The sequence below is a fragment of the Rhinoderma darwinii genome, chromosome 1 (assembly GCF_050947455.1).
Source record: "Rhinoderma darwinii isolate aRhiDar2 chromosome 1, aRhiDar2.hap1, whole genome shotgun sequence".
NCBI lineage: Eukaryota > Metazoa > Chordata > Amphibia > Anura > Rhinodermatidae > Rhinoderma > Rhinoderma darwinii.
This window is the reverse complement of record NC_134687.1, coordinates 98,472,043-98,488,613: the sequence shown is the minus strand read 5'-3', so window position 1 is coordinate 98,488,613 and position 16,571 is coordinate 98,472,043. Positions and strand designations below refer to the sequence as shown.

Here is a 16,571-nt window from a genome sequence, read left to right as displayed (position 1 = left end):
GGCAACTTAGATCAGGCACTCTTGCAAAAGGAAAGCGAATGGATTTTTAATATGAAAACAGTAAGTCCTTTTGGACTTAATGAAAACTTTGGCTTTGGATGTTTTCTTTAAAACACCGGTTAAATGTCCACATTAATACATACCCTCTATATCATATTTACATCCCTTCATTAACATTTGTAAGTGTTTTTGTGTATTTATTACACATATAACAATTTTCAACTCCTTTGCTGTATTATTACTCCATCACTACAACTACGGGATTTACGTATCATTTATTTCATTTTATTTTATTTTATTTTGCTACTTCATATATATACATCTCTTTGTGCATATATAATTCTCTGTTTTTGGTCGTATCATGATGGTTTTTGGTGTCCTAGTGATGATATTTGCAATTACTAGCGATTTTCATTCTGAGAACTTCATTGAAATTATACCAATCGAGACCTAGGTCCCTGATTGGTTCCTGAGTCCGTCAATCAACATGGACCCTATTTATAGGGCGTTTTAATGGCGGCCTCCCACCCCTGGAAGAAGCCAGAATTCTGGCGAAACGCGCGTCGGGTGCTATATCCACTATTCATTGGTGCTTACAATTAATCAGAGCTGCTTCTGTTCAGCTCATAACAGACCACGCTATACAACACGGCTGACAGCTGACAACTGTCAGCTACTTCAGTGCGCTATATCAATTACAGCGTGTCTTGCTGCCTTACTCTGAAAAGCCGGGGCATATCTCTCCCACCTCCCGCTATTATATGGTCAGTCGACCAGTAACCCCTGTACGATCTTCCCGGTGTGAATCTTCACCCACGGGCTTAGACCTCAGGCGAGGTGTAGCGAGGCTGTGGGGTCTCGGCACCAGAGCTCTCATCATCCTACCCATTCACTCAGCCCTCATACTGAGTCAGTGGAGAGGACTTATTCAATAATCGCTCTGGCAACTGACACGATTTAGTGAGCGAATGTAGCTCACCGCTTCTGGGTTCTCCAGCGGTGGTGGCGCATATCATAATCGCTCTCTACATCGCTGCTCCCCAGGCAGACAGCGATGTGAAGGCGCACTCGATAATCAACTGCCTATAATAAACGTTGGAGTAACGTTAGATGTGCATGTGGTTCGATCACCACTGCTCATCTAGTTACTGCAGGGCTCACTCTGACTTTAATTAGCTGCTTGCTGGTCCAACAGCGCAGCAATAACAGTAAAAACTACGTTCCAGCACAGCCTATATTCTTAGCTGACATATTATTTGAACCGTTATTTGGACTTCACTTTATTCCATCTGGAGCCACAAAAACGGAAGGTTACAAACTCAATACATATAATAAAAATAACCATTAACGGTTCCTATTCATAGTTCAGCTAAGTGTGCATAACAATTAAACAATGGTGACAAACATTGTATCTAACACTAAGTGAAATCACTCAACCACTCAATCTTTGAGTGTTGATTGCTGTCTATCAATAACGCAGCAAAAACGCAGGGTGTGCATGTGGTTTACTTCATGCATACCCATTTAGTCAGTGTAGGGCTATTTTAGTCCACCTAGCTGCCTGTCAATACCACAGTGCAGCAATCATTATATGAGCCCACTTGTCCAGCACGGACCAGTTTAATCAGTTGACACTGTCAATTTGATTCCATTCGTTTATTTTGAATTCCAATTCCCATTGTAGTGCAGCGATTATTGCACTCTAATGGAACATTAGCGGTGGTGGAATCGCTTTAAAATAAATTAGTGATCTCACTCAATTTACACCATATTTCGGGTTAATGGTATGTGAGTTTGGGGGTCACTCACACATACCAGTTTGCACCAATGAACTTTTATACATTTTAATGTTAATCAATAAAGGTTATTTATTAATTTCACATTAGACCACATCTTTTCCCCTTTCCCATCCCTATTTCATTCTGACAGATCTAATACATTGCACTACATAGGTAGTGCAATGTATTAGAAAAAAAAAAATCTGACCATTGGACCTTCAAGTCCCCTAGTGGGACTTGAGAAAAAGTGTAAAAAAAGTATAAAAAAGTGTAAAAAAAAGTGCAAATAATAAAAGTTTGAAAACAATAAAAGTTTCAAGTAATCAAATAAAACACAATCCCCCTTTTACACTTATCAAGTCCTTTATTATTGAAAAATAATAATAAACCATATGTATTTGGTATCGCCGCGACCGTAATGACCTGAGGTATCAAAATATTATATTATTTATTGCACGCGGTGAACAGCGTAAAAAAAAAACGTAAAAGACGTTACCAGAGTTTCTGTTTTTTAGTCACTTTGCCCTACAAATGTTAGAATAAAAAGTGACCAAAAAGTCGCACGTATCCAAAAATGGTACCTATAAAAACTATAGCTCGTCCCGCAAAAAACAAGCCCTTATACAGCTCCGTCGACAAAAAAATTAAAAAGTTATGGTTCTCACAACTTGGCGACAGAAAAAATACATTCTTTTTACAAAAGTAATTTTATTGTGCAAAAAGTTGTAAAACATAAAAAAGTCCTATAAAATAGGTATCGCCGGAATCGTACTGACCCGCAGAATAAAGTTAACATGTAATTTATAACGCACGGTGAACGCTGTATAAAAAAAATGAAAAAAGCTGTGCCAGAATTGCGTTTTTTTTACGTTTTTACGTTTTTACGTTTTTGCGTTTACCTGGCATCCCAAAAAATAGGATAAAAGGTGATCAAAAAGTTGCATGTACCCCAAAATGGTACCAATAATAACTACAGCTCGTTCCGCAACAAACCAGCCCTCATACCGCTACGTCTATGAAAAATAAAATTAGTTATGGCTCCAATAAGTCAGGAAATAAAAAAATATGCAGTTGTGCCCGAGGCGAACATTTCTTCTGTTTCAAGAGGCGATTTATCAAGGACCTAAAATTAGGGAACCAGGAAAGGGAGGGCCCAAACATATCCACTGGAAGCGACGGTGCCCGTATTATACCAGGACAACACTTCCTAGCAAAATTCCCCAAACTACAAAGGCGCGGAGTGTGGATCAAAAGGGGGATAATAAAGGACGCCATATATCAGTGCGACACCGGCCTGTGCAGAAATGATTGTGTCACAGCGTAACACACATCTATGGATCATTTTATTGGTTTTTTTTACCCCATTATTATACCACCTGACTATGCCCCTTATATACTCCGCCCGGCTTACATATGCCCCCACATTATAAACGGAAACACCAGTAAGACTCCAAACAAAACTACTACCAAGAAAAATCCACGCTCCAAAAGCCAAATGGCGTTTCCTCCCATCTGAACCCTACAGCGTCCCCAAACAGCAGTTTCCTTCCACATATATGGCACCGTCATACCCGGGAGAGCCCTTTTAGCAATTTTTGGGGTGTGTGTCTCCAGTGGCATAAGCTGGGCACGACATATTTGCCACTGAATGGCATATCTAGGGAAAAATATAAATTTTTAATTTGCACCATCCACAGCGCATTCATTTATGGAAAAGACCTGTGGGGTGAAAATGCTCACTACACCCCTTAATAAATGCCTTGAGGGGTGCAGTTTCCATAATGGGGTCACTTCCCAGGGGTTTATTTTTATTATTTCACATCTGAGCCTCTGCAGTTGTGAACCAATACTTTGTAAATCGCCAAATTAGGCCTCAATTTTACATGGTACGCTTTCACTCCTGAGCCTGGTCGACTGTCCAGGCAAGAGATTAGGGCCACATGTAGGGTGTTTCTAAAACCAGGAAACCCAGCATAATAATTAGAGAGCTGTCTTGTTATGGTGGCACAAGCTGGGCACCACATATTGGCATATCTATGGAAAAAAATCCCATTTTCACTCTGCAACATCGAGTGCACACCAATTTCTGCCAATCACCTGCAGGGTTAAAATGCTTACTACACCCCTAGGTAAATGCATTGAGGGGTGTAGTTTCCAAAATGGGGTCACTTCTGGGGGGTTTCCACTGTTTTGGGCCCACAGGCGCCCAGAAACCAATCCAGCAACATCTGCACTCCAAATGGCGGTCCTTCCCTTCTGAGCCCTGCCGTGTGCCCAAACAGCAGTTTATGACCACATATGGGGTATTGTCGTACTCGGGAGAAATTGCTTTACAAATGTTGGGTTCTTTTTTTCCTTTATTTGTTGCGAAAATGAAAACATTTGAGCTAAAGCTACGTCTTATTGAAGAAAAAGGATTGTTTTTATTTTGACTGCCCAATTCTAATAAATTCTATGAAACATCTGTGGGGTCAAAATGCTCGCTACGCCCCTAGATGAATTCCTCAAGAGGTGTCATTTCCTAAATGGTGTCATTTTTTGGGCGTTTTCATTGTTTTTTCCCCTCAGGGGCTTTGTAAATGTGACATGACCTCCGCAAACCATTCCTGCTCAATGTGATCTCCAAAAGCCAAATAGCGCTCTTTCCCTTCTAAGCCACGCTGTGTCTTCAAACAGCTGTTTATTACCACATGTGGGGCATTGTTTTACTCGGGAGAAATTGCTTTACAAATTTTGTGGTGCTTTTTCTCCTTCAGTCCTTGTGGAAATGAGAAAAAATAAGCTAAACCTACATTTTCTTTGAAAAAATGTAGATTTTTATTTTCAGGGCCTACTTCCAATAATTTCTGCAAAAAAACTGTGGCGTCAAATCGCTCACTATACCACTAGATAATTTCCTCAATGGGTGTAGTCTCCAAAATGGGGTCACTTGTGGGGGGTTTCCACTGTTTTGTCTCCTCAGGGACTTCGTAAATGTGACATGGCCTCCGCAAACCATTCCGGCTAAATGTGATCTCCAAAAGCCAAATGGCACTCCATCCCTTCGAAGCCCTGTCTTGTGTCCAAACAGCCAATCATTACCACATGTGGGGTATTGTTTTACTCGGGAGAAATTGCTTTACAAATTTTACGGTGCTTTTTCTCCTTCAGTCCTTGTGGAAATGAGAAAAAATTAGCTAAACCTACATTTTCTTTTAAATAATTTAGATTGTCATTTTCAGGGCCTACTTCCAATAATTTATGCAAAAAACCTGTGGGGTCAAAACACTCACTATACCCCTAGATAATTTCCTCAATGGGTGTAGTTTCTGAAATGGGGTCACTTGTGGGGGGTTTCCACTGTTTTGTCCCCTCAGGGGCTTTGTAAATGTGACATGGCCTCCGCAAACCATTCCTGCTAAACTTGAGCTCCAAAAGCCAAATAGCGCTCTTTCCCTTCTCAGCCTCGCCGTGTCTCCAAACAGCCGTTTATTACCACATGTGGGGTATTGTTTTACTCGGGAGAAATTGCTTTACAAATTTTACGGTGCTTTTTCTCCTTCAGTCTTTGTGGAAATTAGAAAAAAATTAGCTAAACCTACATTTTATTTGAAATAATTTAGATTGTCATTTTCATTGCCTACTTCCAATAATTTATGCAAAAAACCTGTGGGGTCAAAACACTCACTATACCCCTAGATAATTTCCTCAATGGGTGTAGTTTCCGAAATGGGGTCACTTGTGTGGGGTTTCCACTGTTTTGTCCCCTCAGGGGCTTTGAAAATGTGACAAGGCCTCCGCAAACCATTCCTGCTAAATTTGAGCTCCAAAAGCCAAATAGCGCTCTTTCCCTTCTAAGGCCTGCCGTGTCTGCAAACAACCGTTTATTACCACATGTGGGTATTGTTTTACGCGGGAGAAATTGCTTTACAAATTTTACGGTGCTTTTTCTCCTTTAGTCCTTGTGGAAATGAGAAAAAAAATCGCTAAACCTACATTTTCTTTGAAAAAATGTTGATTTTAATTTTCATGGCCTACTTCCAATAATTTATGCAAAAAACCTGTGGGGTCAAAACACTCACTATACCCCTAGATAATTTCCTCAATGGGTGTAGTTTCCAAAATGGGGTCACTTGTGGGGGGTTTCCACTGTTTTGTCCCCTCAGGGGCTTTGAAAATGTGACAAGGCCTCCGCAAACCATTCCTGCTAAATTTGAGCTCCAAAAGCCAAATAGCGCTCTTTCCCTTCTAAGGCCTGCCGTGTCTGCAAACAACCGTTTATTACCACATGTGGGGTATTGTTTTACGCGGGAGAAATTGCTTTACAAATTTTACGGTGCTTTTTCTCCTTTAGTCCTTGTGGAAATGAGAAAAAAAATCGCTAAACCTACATTTTCTTTGAAAAAATGTTGATTTTAATTTTCATGGCCTACTTCCAATAATTTCTGTAAAAAACATGTGCGGTCAAAATGCTCACTGTACCCCTAGATCATTTCCTTGAGGTGTGTAGTTTCCCAGATGGGGGTCACTTTTGGGGGATTTTGACTGTTTTGGCACCGCAAGAGCCCTTCAAACCTGACATGATGCCTAAAATTTATTCTAACAAAAATAAGGCCCCAAAATCCACTAGGTGCTCCTTTGCTTCTGAGGCCGGTGCTTCAGTCCAGTAGCACACTAGAGCCACATGTGGGATATTCCCTAAAACTGCAGAAACTGGGCAACAAATATTGAGTTGCATTTCTCTGGTAAAACCTTCTGTGTTATAAAAAAAATTGTATTAAAAATGTATTTCTGCAAAAAAATATGACATTTGTACATTTCACCTCTACATTGCTTTAATTCCTGTGAAATGTGTAAAGGGTTAAGACATTTTCTAAATGCTGTTTTGAATACTTTGAGGGGTGAAGTTTTTAAAATGGGGTGACTTTTTGGCGGTTTCTAATATATAAGGCTCTCAAAGCCACTTCACAACTGAACTGGCCCCTGTAAAAATGGCCTTTTGAAATTTTCTTGAAAATGTGAGAAATTGCTGCTAAAGTTCTAAGCCTTGTGATGTCATAGAAAAATAAAAGGATGTTCAAAAAACGATACCAATCTAAAGTAGACATATGGGGGATGTTAATTAGCAAAAATTTTGTGTGGTATAACTGCCTGTCTTACAAGTAGATACATTTAAATTGAGAAAAATGCTAATTTTTGCAATTTTTCGCTAAATTTTGGTGTTTTTCACAATTAAATACTGAACATATCGAGCAAATTTTGCCAGTAACTTAAAGTCCAATGTGTCACGAGAAAACAATCCCAGAATCGCTTGGATAGGTGAAAGCATTCCGAGTTATTACCACATAAAGTGAAACATGTCAGATTTGAAAAATGAGGCTCGGTCAGGAAGGTCAAAAGTGACTAATGAGGGAAGGGGTTAAAGAAAGACAAATCTGTATTTAAATGGTGAGTGCTACATTCTATAATGGTTCTCACCGGTTTGTTCGTGGATCCTCGGTGTCGTCTGGGAGATGGTGCTTGGAACCCAGGCAACGCTTGGCACAGTGGGTAGAGGCGGTCGGATGGATAAGCAGAAGTCAGGACAGGCAGCAGACGTCATAACGGGTATGGCAGCAATGGGTCAAGGCAGGCGGCAGACGTCGTAACGGGTATGGCAGCAATAGGTCAAGGCAGGTGGCAGACAAGGATAGTCAAGTTCAAGCAGAGGTCAGTAACGGGAAATCCAGACAAAAGGCAGAAGGAACGGAAACAGGGAACTAGGGCACAGGAAACTCACGGGGAACTTGGTTGAACAAGCAGTGATGGAAGGGAGGAGGAACCTTAAATAGGAAGTTCTGGGAATTAAGGCGCGCGCTGGCCCTTTAAGGCAGGACGAGTCAGCGCGCGCACCCTCTAGTGACTGCAGCCGCACATGGAGGATGCCGACCACGGAAGGAGGTAATGGCTGCACTCACCTGACGCCGTTCAGGGCCAGCAGAGCGTCCGGACCGGGTAAGTGGAGCTCGGGATGAGCAGCTGATGAGGGAGGGCGCCGGAACCGGATCAGAGGCCATGGGAATGGAGGGGAACGGCGCGGCAGCCGTTACACATTCAGTATGTCACACTGCCATCGTAGAGACAATGGATCCGATGTTTTATGTAGTTTATATAATGGATTGAATTAATAATTTCTATAATATTAAATTTACAGCTGGTTCATAGCAAAACATTTTATGTAAATCGAGCCATACTGTTCGGCATAGACCTACTGAAAGTTAAAAATAGTTTATTTTGTGAACCAAAGTTAAGACAAAACTATGCACCAGGGCTGGGCGATTAATAAAATGAATTAGATTAATTCGCCCTAAAGGCCTCTTACGATTGTGTTTTTTAACGGAATCGTTGAATCGATTCTTTAGTGGTGCCGTTGCGCCGTGCTGCAGGAGGAAGCTCCATCTCGTCACCTGTCTGGTCTGCCCGTCTGACAAGCTGTACCCCATTCTGTCCCTGCTTCACCACCTAATGGCTGTTCTGCAGTGAATAAAATGATACAGTACGAAACAGCAGTTCCGTAGGGAAGCAGAGACTCCTAGTATATAGCCACACTGCCCTGCAGATACTACCCCCTCTCGTAGATCGCACCACTCCTGCTTGAAGATCACACCACCCCTCGTTGCAGATCAAACCACCCCCCCCTCTTGTAGATCGCACCCCCCCTTGTAGATCGCACTCTTACCCGGCTTTTAGATAGCGCCACTGTAGCTCCCACTAGAAGCTGAATCCCCGGTCAGAGCGTTGGCAACCTCTGGCCGGGGATTCAGCTCCTAGTGGCAGCTACAGTGGCGCTATCTAACAAGAAGATGGGGGGTGCCGTGATCTAAAAGGGGGGGGGGGTGGGGGTGTGATCTAGAAGGGGGGTGCTATCTACAAGGGAGGGGGGTGGTGCTGCGATCTAGAAGAGGGGGGGGGTGCGATCTACATGTGGGGGTGCGATCTACAAGGGGGTGGTGCTGCAATCTATAAGGGGTGTGAATCTGCGATCTACATGGGGGTGGGGGTGCGATTTACAAAGGTGTGGGAGTGCTACCTGCCAGGGGGTTGGGGAGCTATCTGCAAGGGCGTGTGGCACTATATGGTAGGCTGGCACTATGTCACTATATGTGGGCACTGTGGCACTATGCATATGTAGCCGTCTTTATCTTGACTTTTAACACATTAAATACACAGTGGCAAGATCCTTTATCTTGACTTTTTCAATGGCTTTTGTTGTGGGATTTTACACTGCAGCAAGTTATCAGAATCAAGCTAAAGATGGCTAAATCCATATGTGGGCACTGTGGCACTATCTACAGGGAGATTGCGGCACTATCTACATGGGCACTGTGGTCTTTTCAGGCGATTGGGACAAAAAAAACCCTGAGAAAGGAAATCCATTTGGAGACACACTGATGGACATGAAAAACTGACAATTGATCAATTTTTAATGGATTTTTTTTTCGCTGTCATTTGGCTGTAGCCAAAATGACTATGATGCCAGGAGTCCCTTTCACTTGTACCGTGGTCTGGCCGGAAAATCTGTCTGACACACGGACCGTTTTTCACGATCCAATCACGGTCGTGTGAATCCAGCCTTAGGGTAGGAACACACAGAGAGCAAACACTGCGGATTTTCCGCAACGGATTAATTGCGGAAAATCTGCAGTGTATTACAGTAGAGCGGAAAAAAGCAGCTGAAAAAAATTAAAATAAATTAGCCTGCGGTGCAGTTTCTTCAGTTCTTCTTCAATTAATGCTGCGGAATCGCAGCTCTTCTGTTGTGGGTTTTCCCCATTAAATTCAATGGGGTGCTTAAACACGCAACAAAGTAGTGTGTCTTGGGACATTTGCAGCGGAATCACAGCGATTCCGCCGTAAAAATAAAAGAGTTATACTTACCCAGAGTTCCCTGCTTCCTCTCACCAGGTTTCATCCTGTGTGACCGCTGCAGCCAATTACAGGCTGCAGCGGTCACATGGCCTGCAACGTCATCCCAAGAGGTCAGAATACATTCAAAGAAGAGGGAGGGGGTAAGTATGAATGTTTTATTTATAAGCTGCGATCTTTTTTAATGTGGTGCGATTTTTCAGATGGCATTTTCTGCAGTGCGCATGACGCAGTGTATTCGCTCTGAACACGCTGTGTGTGTTCATACCCTCAATGTCATTCATTTAGAACCCCATCCTGAGGCCAGTACTGCACAGTGCCCTGCTCACACTTCAGACACTATAATGTACCGTAATCTCGCCCCAGAGTGCCTGCTTGGCGCTATCTGCCTGGCCCTGCAATTTACACTGCTCTCGTCTGCAATGTTGGAGATCGGCTGAGGTGGTGATGGGCAGAGAGGGAAGTTAGTGCACGCAGTGTATAATTGATTGCAGATTCTGTTAACCTGTTCCCTGCCGGGGAACACAGAAGTTATAATCAATTAGATAGACATTTTTGCATTTCCGATAAAAAAGTATTTGCAGAGGATAAAAGTTTTGAAGTTACGTACAATTATAGAAATATATGTTAAAAAATTATTTATATAAAGAAAATAATTTATTAAATTATCTCTTGGTATAAAGACTTGGTTAAATGAACAGGAAAACAATTGAAAAATCAAGAATCAAATTGAAAATCGCCCCTAGTGTTAGAAAAAAAAAAAAAAGATTTTATTTTTTTACAAAATCGCCCAGCCCTACTATGCAGTATCTTTATCTACAATCTTATGGAAACCACAAATGACACATTGTAGCATTATGACACATTGTGCCAAATGACAAACTCAGCTTCGAAGTATTGCCAAAATCAGTTCTGCTACAAATATTGAGGAATTTGTCTATAAATACAAATCAGTATAAATCAGTCCACACTGTAAACATTCTTATTTTTATGTACATCGTAACATGAAAAATCTCAAGGGCCACATGTATGAAGCGGTGAGAGACATTAATGTCCAATCAATATCCCACATGTCACTGCCATGAATGAGCGTCATTTATCTTAAACTCAGCCCAGATGTTCCGGACAGGAGTTTGTGATTGGCTGCGCAGGAAGGTAAGATTATAATTCAGCTTTTTTAATAGGTACCTTGTGATTCACGAGAGCTTAAAGTCTGATACCTCACAGTACTCCTCCTAATCACTTTTCTGATATTAATGACTTGTAAAGAATAATTGTTATACAAGCTGTTGTTAAATCGTTTGTAACAATTGTAAAAGCTAAAATGTAGGTTTAATGCTACAAGTTTAAAAGGACTTCCCCTATGAAAGAAACAAGAACAGTATTCGCCACTGAACATTGGAATTACACTACTGAGACACAAGATACCGGCTCTGAAGTAAAATATAAACAGAAACGCGTTTCAGTCAACAACTTTCAGGTCTCGACTACAGCCAATCACAACCTTCCTTCAAACCATCTGTGATGCATTGAACATAAATAAAACCTTGTCAGGACAATGGAATGTTGAGTACTACGAGTATGACAGAGAGGACTTCACTTCTCCGCCTCTAAGCTAGAGAAGGTGTAAAAAACATAAAAATGACCAGACAAACCAAAGCATCAATTGTATATACATAAAACACAAATAACATAAGATAAAAATACAATAAATGTCAATATTACTATCTGACTAAAACAATCAAACCCAAAGCAATTATATTGAAAATGTAAAATAAAAAAAATAAAAAAATCTGAATCCTCTAGTTTCTTAGCACATAGACTGAGACCATTCCGGTTTTCAGAAATTCATAAACTAAATTATTGTATAAAATAATCTTCTTTGCTCTCGTTGCTAGAGGCATTCTCCCTAATGGCTCTAGGTCTTCCCCGGGTAATTATAGACCAGTAAGCTTAACATCCATCGTGGGGAAAATGTTTGAGGGGCTATTGAGGGACTATATACAGGATTATGTGACAAAAAATAGTATTATAAGTGACAGCCAGCACGGTTTTACTAAGGACAGAAGTTGTCAAACTAACCTAATCTGTTTTTATGAAGAGGTAAGCAGAAGCCTAGACAGAGGGGCCGCTGTGGATTTAGTGTTTTTGGACTTTGCAAAGGCATTTGACACTGTCCCCCATAGACGCCTAATGGGTAAATTAAGGAATATAGGTTTAGAAAATATAGTTTGTAATTGGATTGAGAATTGGCTCAAGGACCGTATCCAGAGAGTTGTGGTCAATGATTCCTACTCTGAATGGTCCCCGGTAATAAGTGGTGTACCCCAGGGTTCAGTGCTGGGACCACTATTATTCAACTTATTTATTAATGATATAAAGGATGGGATTAATAGCACTATTTCTATTTTTGCAGATGACACCAAGCTATGTAATATAGTTCAGTCTATGGAAGATGTTCATGAATTGCAAGCGGATTTAAACAAACTAAGTGTTTGGGCATCCACTTGGCAGATGAAGTTTAATGTAGATAAATGTAAAGTTATGCATCTGGGTACCAACAACCTGCATGCATCATATGTCCTAGGGGGAGCTACACTGGCAGATTCACTTGTTGAGAAGGATCTGGGTGTACTTGTAAATCATAAACTAAATAACAGCATGCAGTGTCAATCAGCTGCTTCAAAGGCCAGCAGGATATTGTCGTGTATTAAAAGAGGCATGGACTCACGGGACAGGGATGTAATATTGCCACTTTACAAAGCATTAGTGAGGCCTCATCTAGAATATGCAGTTCAGTTCTGGGCTCCAGTTCATAGAAAGGATGCCCTGGAGTTGGAAAAAATACAAAGAAGAGCAACGAAGCTAATTAGGGGCATGGAGAATCTAAGTTATGAGGAAAGATTAAAATAATTAAACCTATTTAGTCTTGAAAAAAGACGACTAAGGGGGGACATGATTAACTTATATAAATATATTAATGGAACATACAAAAAATATGGTGAAATCCTGTTCCATGTAAAACCCCCTCAAAAAACAAGGGGGCACTCCCTCCGTCTGGAGAAAAAAAGGTTCAACCTGCAGAGGCGACAAGCCTTCTTTACTGTGAGAACTGTGAATCTATGGAATAGCCTACCGCAGGAGCTGGTCACAGCAGGGACAGTAGATGGCTTTAAAAAAGGGTTTGATAATTTCCTAGAACAAAAAAGTATTAGCTACTATGTATAGAAATTTTTCCTTCCCTTTTCCCGTCCCTTGGTTGAACTTGATGGACATGTGTCTTTTTTCAGCCGTACTAACTATGTAAACTATGTAACACAGGCAGGGTATCCCTAGCAACCATTTATGTTGCTTATATAGCGCCAATCTTTTCCACAGCGATAGACACAGAGATTGTCATCACTTACATTAGTCACTGTCCCCATAGGAGCTCACAAACACACACGTGGGACAATTTTATAGGAAGCCAGAAAAACTATCATTGTGTTTTTGGATTGTTGGAGGAAACTGGTGTATACGCAGACAGCATATACTGGGGGGAATATATTAAAAGGTTTACACCTGTGTTCCTTAACAAATACAGATGTGTCCACCCTTATCTTTGCTTGAATTCGGTTAAGGACTCCAATTTATCAGGAAACAAATTCAATACAATATCGCGACATGCTAGCAAAACCCTTGATATGCTGCACATCACAGCAACTGGCTGGCCACAAAAAGTCACATATAGTATAAATATCTCGTGGCAGAAAATCACAAAATTATGTTTTTTTTTCAAAGCTACTCATCTCGCGCCACACATATCAGGATATATTGAGATAAGAGAAAACACAGCTGTAGTTGGGCAAAAACTTTCTCTAGCCACTCTCTGAAAGTGGTGGGAAAATAGGGTTCGGCGGGAGGAGGCGAGGCCTCCAACAGAACGGCAGATTTAACATAACGAACTGCTCAGAGCAGGAGTAGATTTGCATTTCTGAGCCCTTACATTTATTCTCATAAAAAGTTTCACTTTAGCACTTAAGTGACAGACCACTTAAATCAGCATGTTTGTCACTACATTATGCTGGCCTCAGTGAGGGCAACATAACGTAGATGACAGATTCACTTTAATAAATTTGGCGCATTTAATTAGTTTAAGACTGGCATTTGAAATGCCAGTATTAATATATTCCCCCCACTATCCCAACGCAGATGTTGTCTTTCTTCAAAAGTGAACTCAGTGCTGCAATGCAACAGTGCTAACCACGGGACGATCATGCTGCCCTCATTTTATCTCAGATGACTCAGCTGTACATCACACTCCTGGATTGGCATTGTGCTGCCAGTTTACAAGATTAAAGCAGATTCATAACAATTAAGCCATTCTATTGTAATCTCAGATTGAATGATCAAATAGAATATTACTAAAATAACAACGCAAGTTACGTGCTCACAAATTCTAAAAAAGTTGTTTTTCCTCAGCGATCAGGGTTTACTTCAGCTATCACTACTACAGGTGGAGGCATTGTTTATTTACATACAGGGTGATATATAGACAGACTGTAGCGCCGGCAGCCGTGGATCTCACTCACCCCAGCGGCCGCCAGCCTCCCTGTGCTCTGCGCTGGTGTCGCTCTGCTCTGGGACGCCAGTGCGCTCTGCTCTCTCCACCAGCCTGTGCCCGTAGGATGTACCAGGAATATTTGTCCCAACCTATCCCAGCACATCCTAGACTTTTTAATGAACTCTGCCCACTTCCTCAGTGCCTGAGGAATGTTGTTTGCTAACCTTGTGTTGGTCTGCAAAGGTACTGTAGCCTGTTCCTGATTTCCATGTCAAGTGCAGCGTCCGTAACGACTTCAGTATACGTGTGTCTGTTTCAAGTGCAGTGTTCGTGACGACTTCAGTATCCGTGTCAGATGTCAAGTCCAGAGTCTGTGACGACTTCAGGGTCCATTGTCCGTTTCAAGTCCAGTGTCCATAACAACTTCAGTATACGTGTGTCCGTGTCAAGTGCAGTGTCCATAACAACTTCAGTATACGTGTGTCCGTGTCAAGTCCAGTGTCCGTGACGACTTCAGTATCCGGTGTCCGTGTCAAGTCCAGTGTCCGTGACGACTTCAGTATCTGTGTCCTGTATCTGGGACAAGTCCGAAAATCCAGTACAAGCCAGCATCCGATTATCCATCACAAGACAGCTTCCGATAATCCAGCACAAGCCAGCTACCAGCTATCTGGCACCAGCTTGCCATCCAGGTACCACTGACCAGTGACTGTCGGATATTGTTTGACCAACTGCTACTCCATTACGGTGTGTCCACAAGCCGGGTGGATGTTACACAGACATTGTGGCATTCATAGAAAGAGTTGGGTGTACGACATCCAACAGTCATCCGGTCAGGATATAATGTATGAACATACACAATGTCTCTTATACACATATTGGAAGGTGACAAAAGTTGCAGTGTTAATCTCGTGAAACCAGGACGATTGCATGTGATTTGTTTGGACTTGACGAAATAACGCAAGAAGAGGAACGTGAAACAAATTGTATTCTTTGGCTTATAAGTAACTGATATTATAATTCTGTTCTAACATCGGAATGTTTATCATTGCTGGAACACACCATTGATAACCCACAATCTCATACCCACAGCATCTCCCGACATTGGTGGGCAATTTTTCCCAAAACTGCTGTTGAGCTGTTTTTGTGCCTTAGAGCCCCTGGATACCAGTTATAATATTTAGTTGACTATAACTACTGCCATATGCTTTGTGTTGTTGGTTTTTTGCCTTTTCGATTATATTGTAGAGAACTTTATAATACAAAATTATATAGGACCATAGCTCAGCAGCAAACAACAACAGCACACAACATTCACAGGTTAAGTGTTGAACTTTTCATGAACCTCTACACAATTATCCACTGACATCATAGAAACCGTCGCTGAAAATGAATATGCTAAATCATTTCTACTTACTGTACTTGAGTTGCTGGCAGTGATCTTCTAATTATTGAATGGACTTGTCTGTAAACATCCAATTTCGACATGCACCGACAGGATGTATGGTTGGCAAAGCTTATGGTGACTGGTTTTATTGGCCCTTGAGACAGCGGGACTGTGATTTCAAAGAGCTAAGGAAAAATAAAAAGTTTAAAGTTATTTGTGTCCCAATATTTACTAATTCACTTTTTAGATTACAGAAATTGATCAATGTATTATATAATAGTCAGTGATACGGTGGAGTTAAAGGGATTGTCCCAGAATTAATAACACAAAAAAACCTCCTTAAAATAAGACATACTGTAATATAGTTCATGACACTCTTTCTAACAAAGATAGAACCAGCCCATCATCTTACATGGATCCAGAGATCTCCCCATTCATTATTCTGCTAGAATTTCTTCCAGATGCCAGCTGTCCTTTTCTGGGGCGTGTCCTTTCTGTTACTGCTCCTCCCCCTCCCGGTAGCTTGTATAGGCAGATCATTCTGTTTCACTACCTTTGCCCCCTCTCTAGGAGAAGCTTTACAAATGCCTCCATTACATGTCTTTTTTTAAAGGGAGAGTCCAGCCCTATATAACTCAAGAAGAGGGAGAGCCTGTGGCTTACATAGTAAAAGGATGAGCAGGAGAGGGGAGAGCTCAACGCTGCATGTAAGCAGTGCTGTATGCAGACTCTCTCTCAATCTAAGTAACCTGCTGGCTCTCCTGTGTGTTTCTTACTGTGTGAGTCTCCAGCCACACTACAAGCTGTGTTCTTGAATTAAAGCTTCTACTCAACAACTTTACTGACAAGCAGAAAAGGCATTTTCTATTGGCTGGTGACAGTTGGAGAGTGGATCCGAGCATGTGCATCCTCCCTCATTCAGCTCAGTAGGAGAATGTGCATGTTACTATACAGATTGAACACCAGAGGCACCATTATA

General features: G+C 41.5%; 1 protein-coding gene across 1 annotated transcript in view; it reads right to left on the bottom strand.

Annotated features, from left to right (window-relative positions):
* Nucleotides 1-16,571, bottom strand: part of VEGFC (vascular endothelial growth factor C) — a 184,251-nt gene that overhangs the window by 19,890 nt on the left and 147,790 nt on the right. The window contains exon 4 of the mRNA XM_075849652.1: nucleotides 15,623-15,777. Coding sequence (XP_075705767.1) covers nucleotides 15,623-15,777 — 155 coding nt within the window. The remainder of the gene's footprint in view (nucleotides 1-15,622; nucleotides 15,778-16,571) is intronic.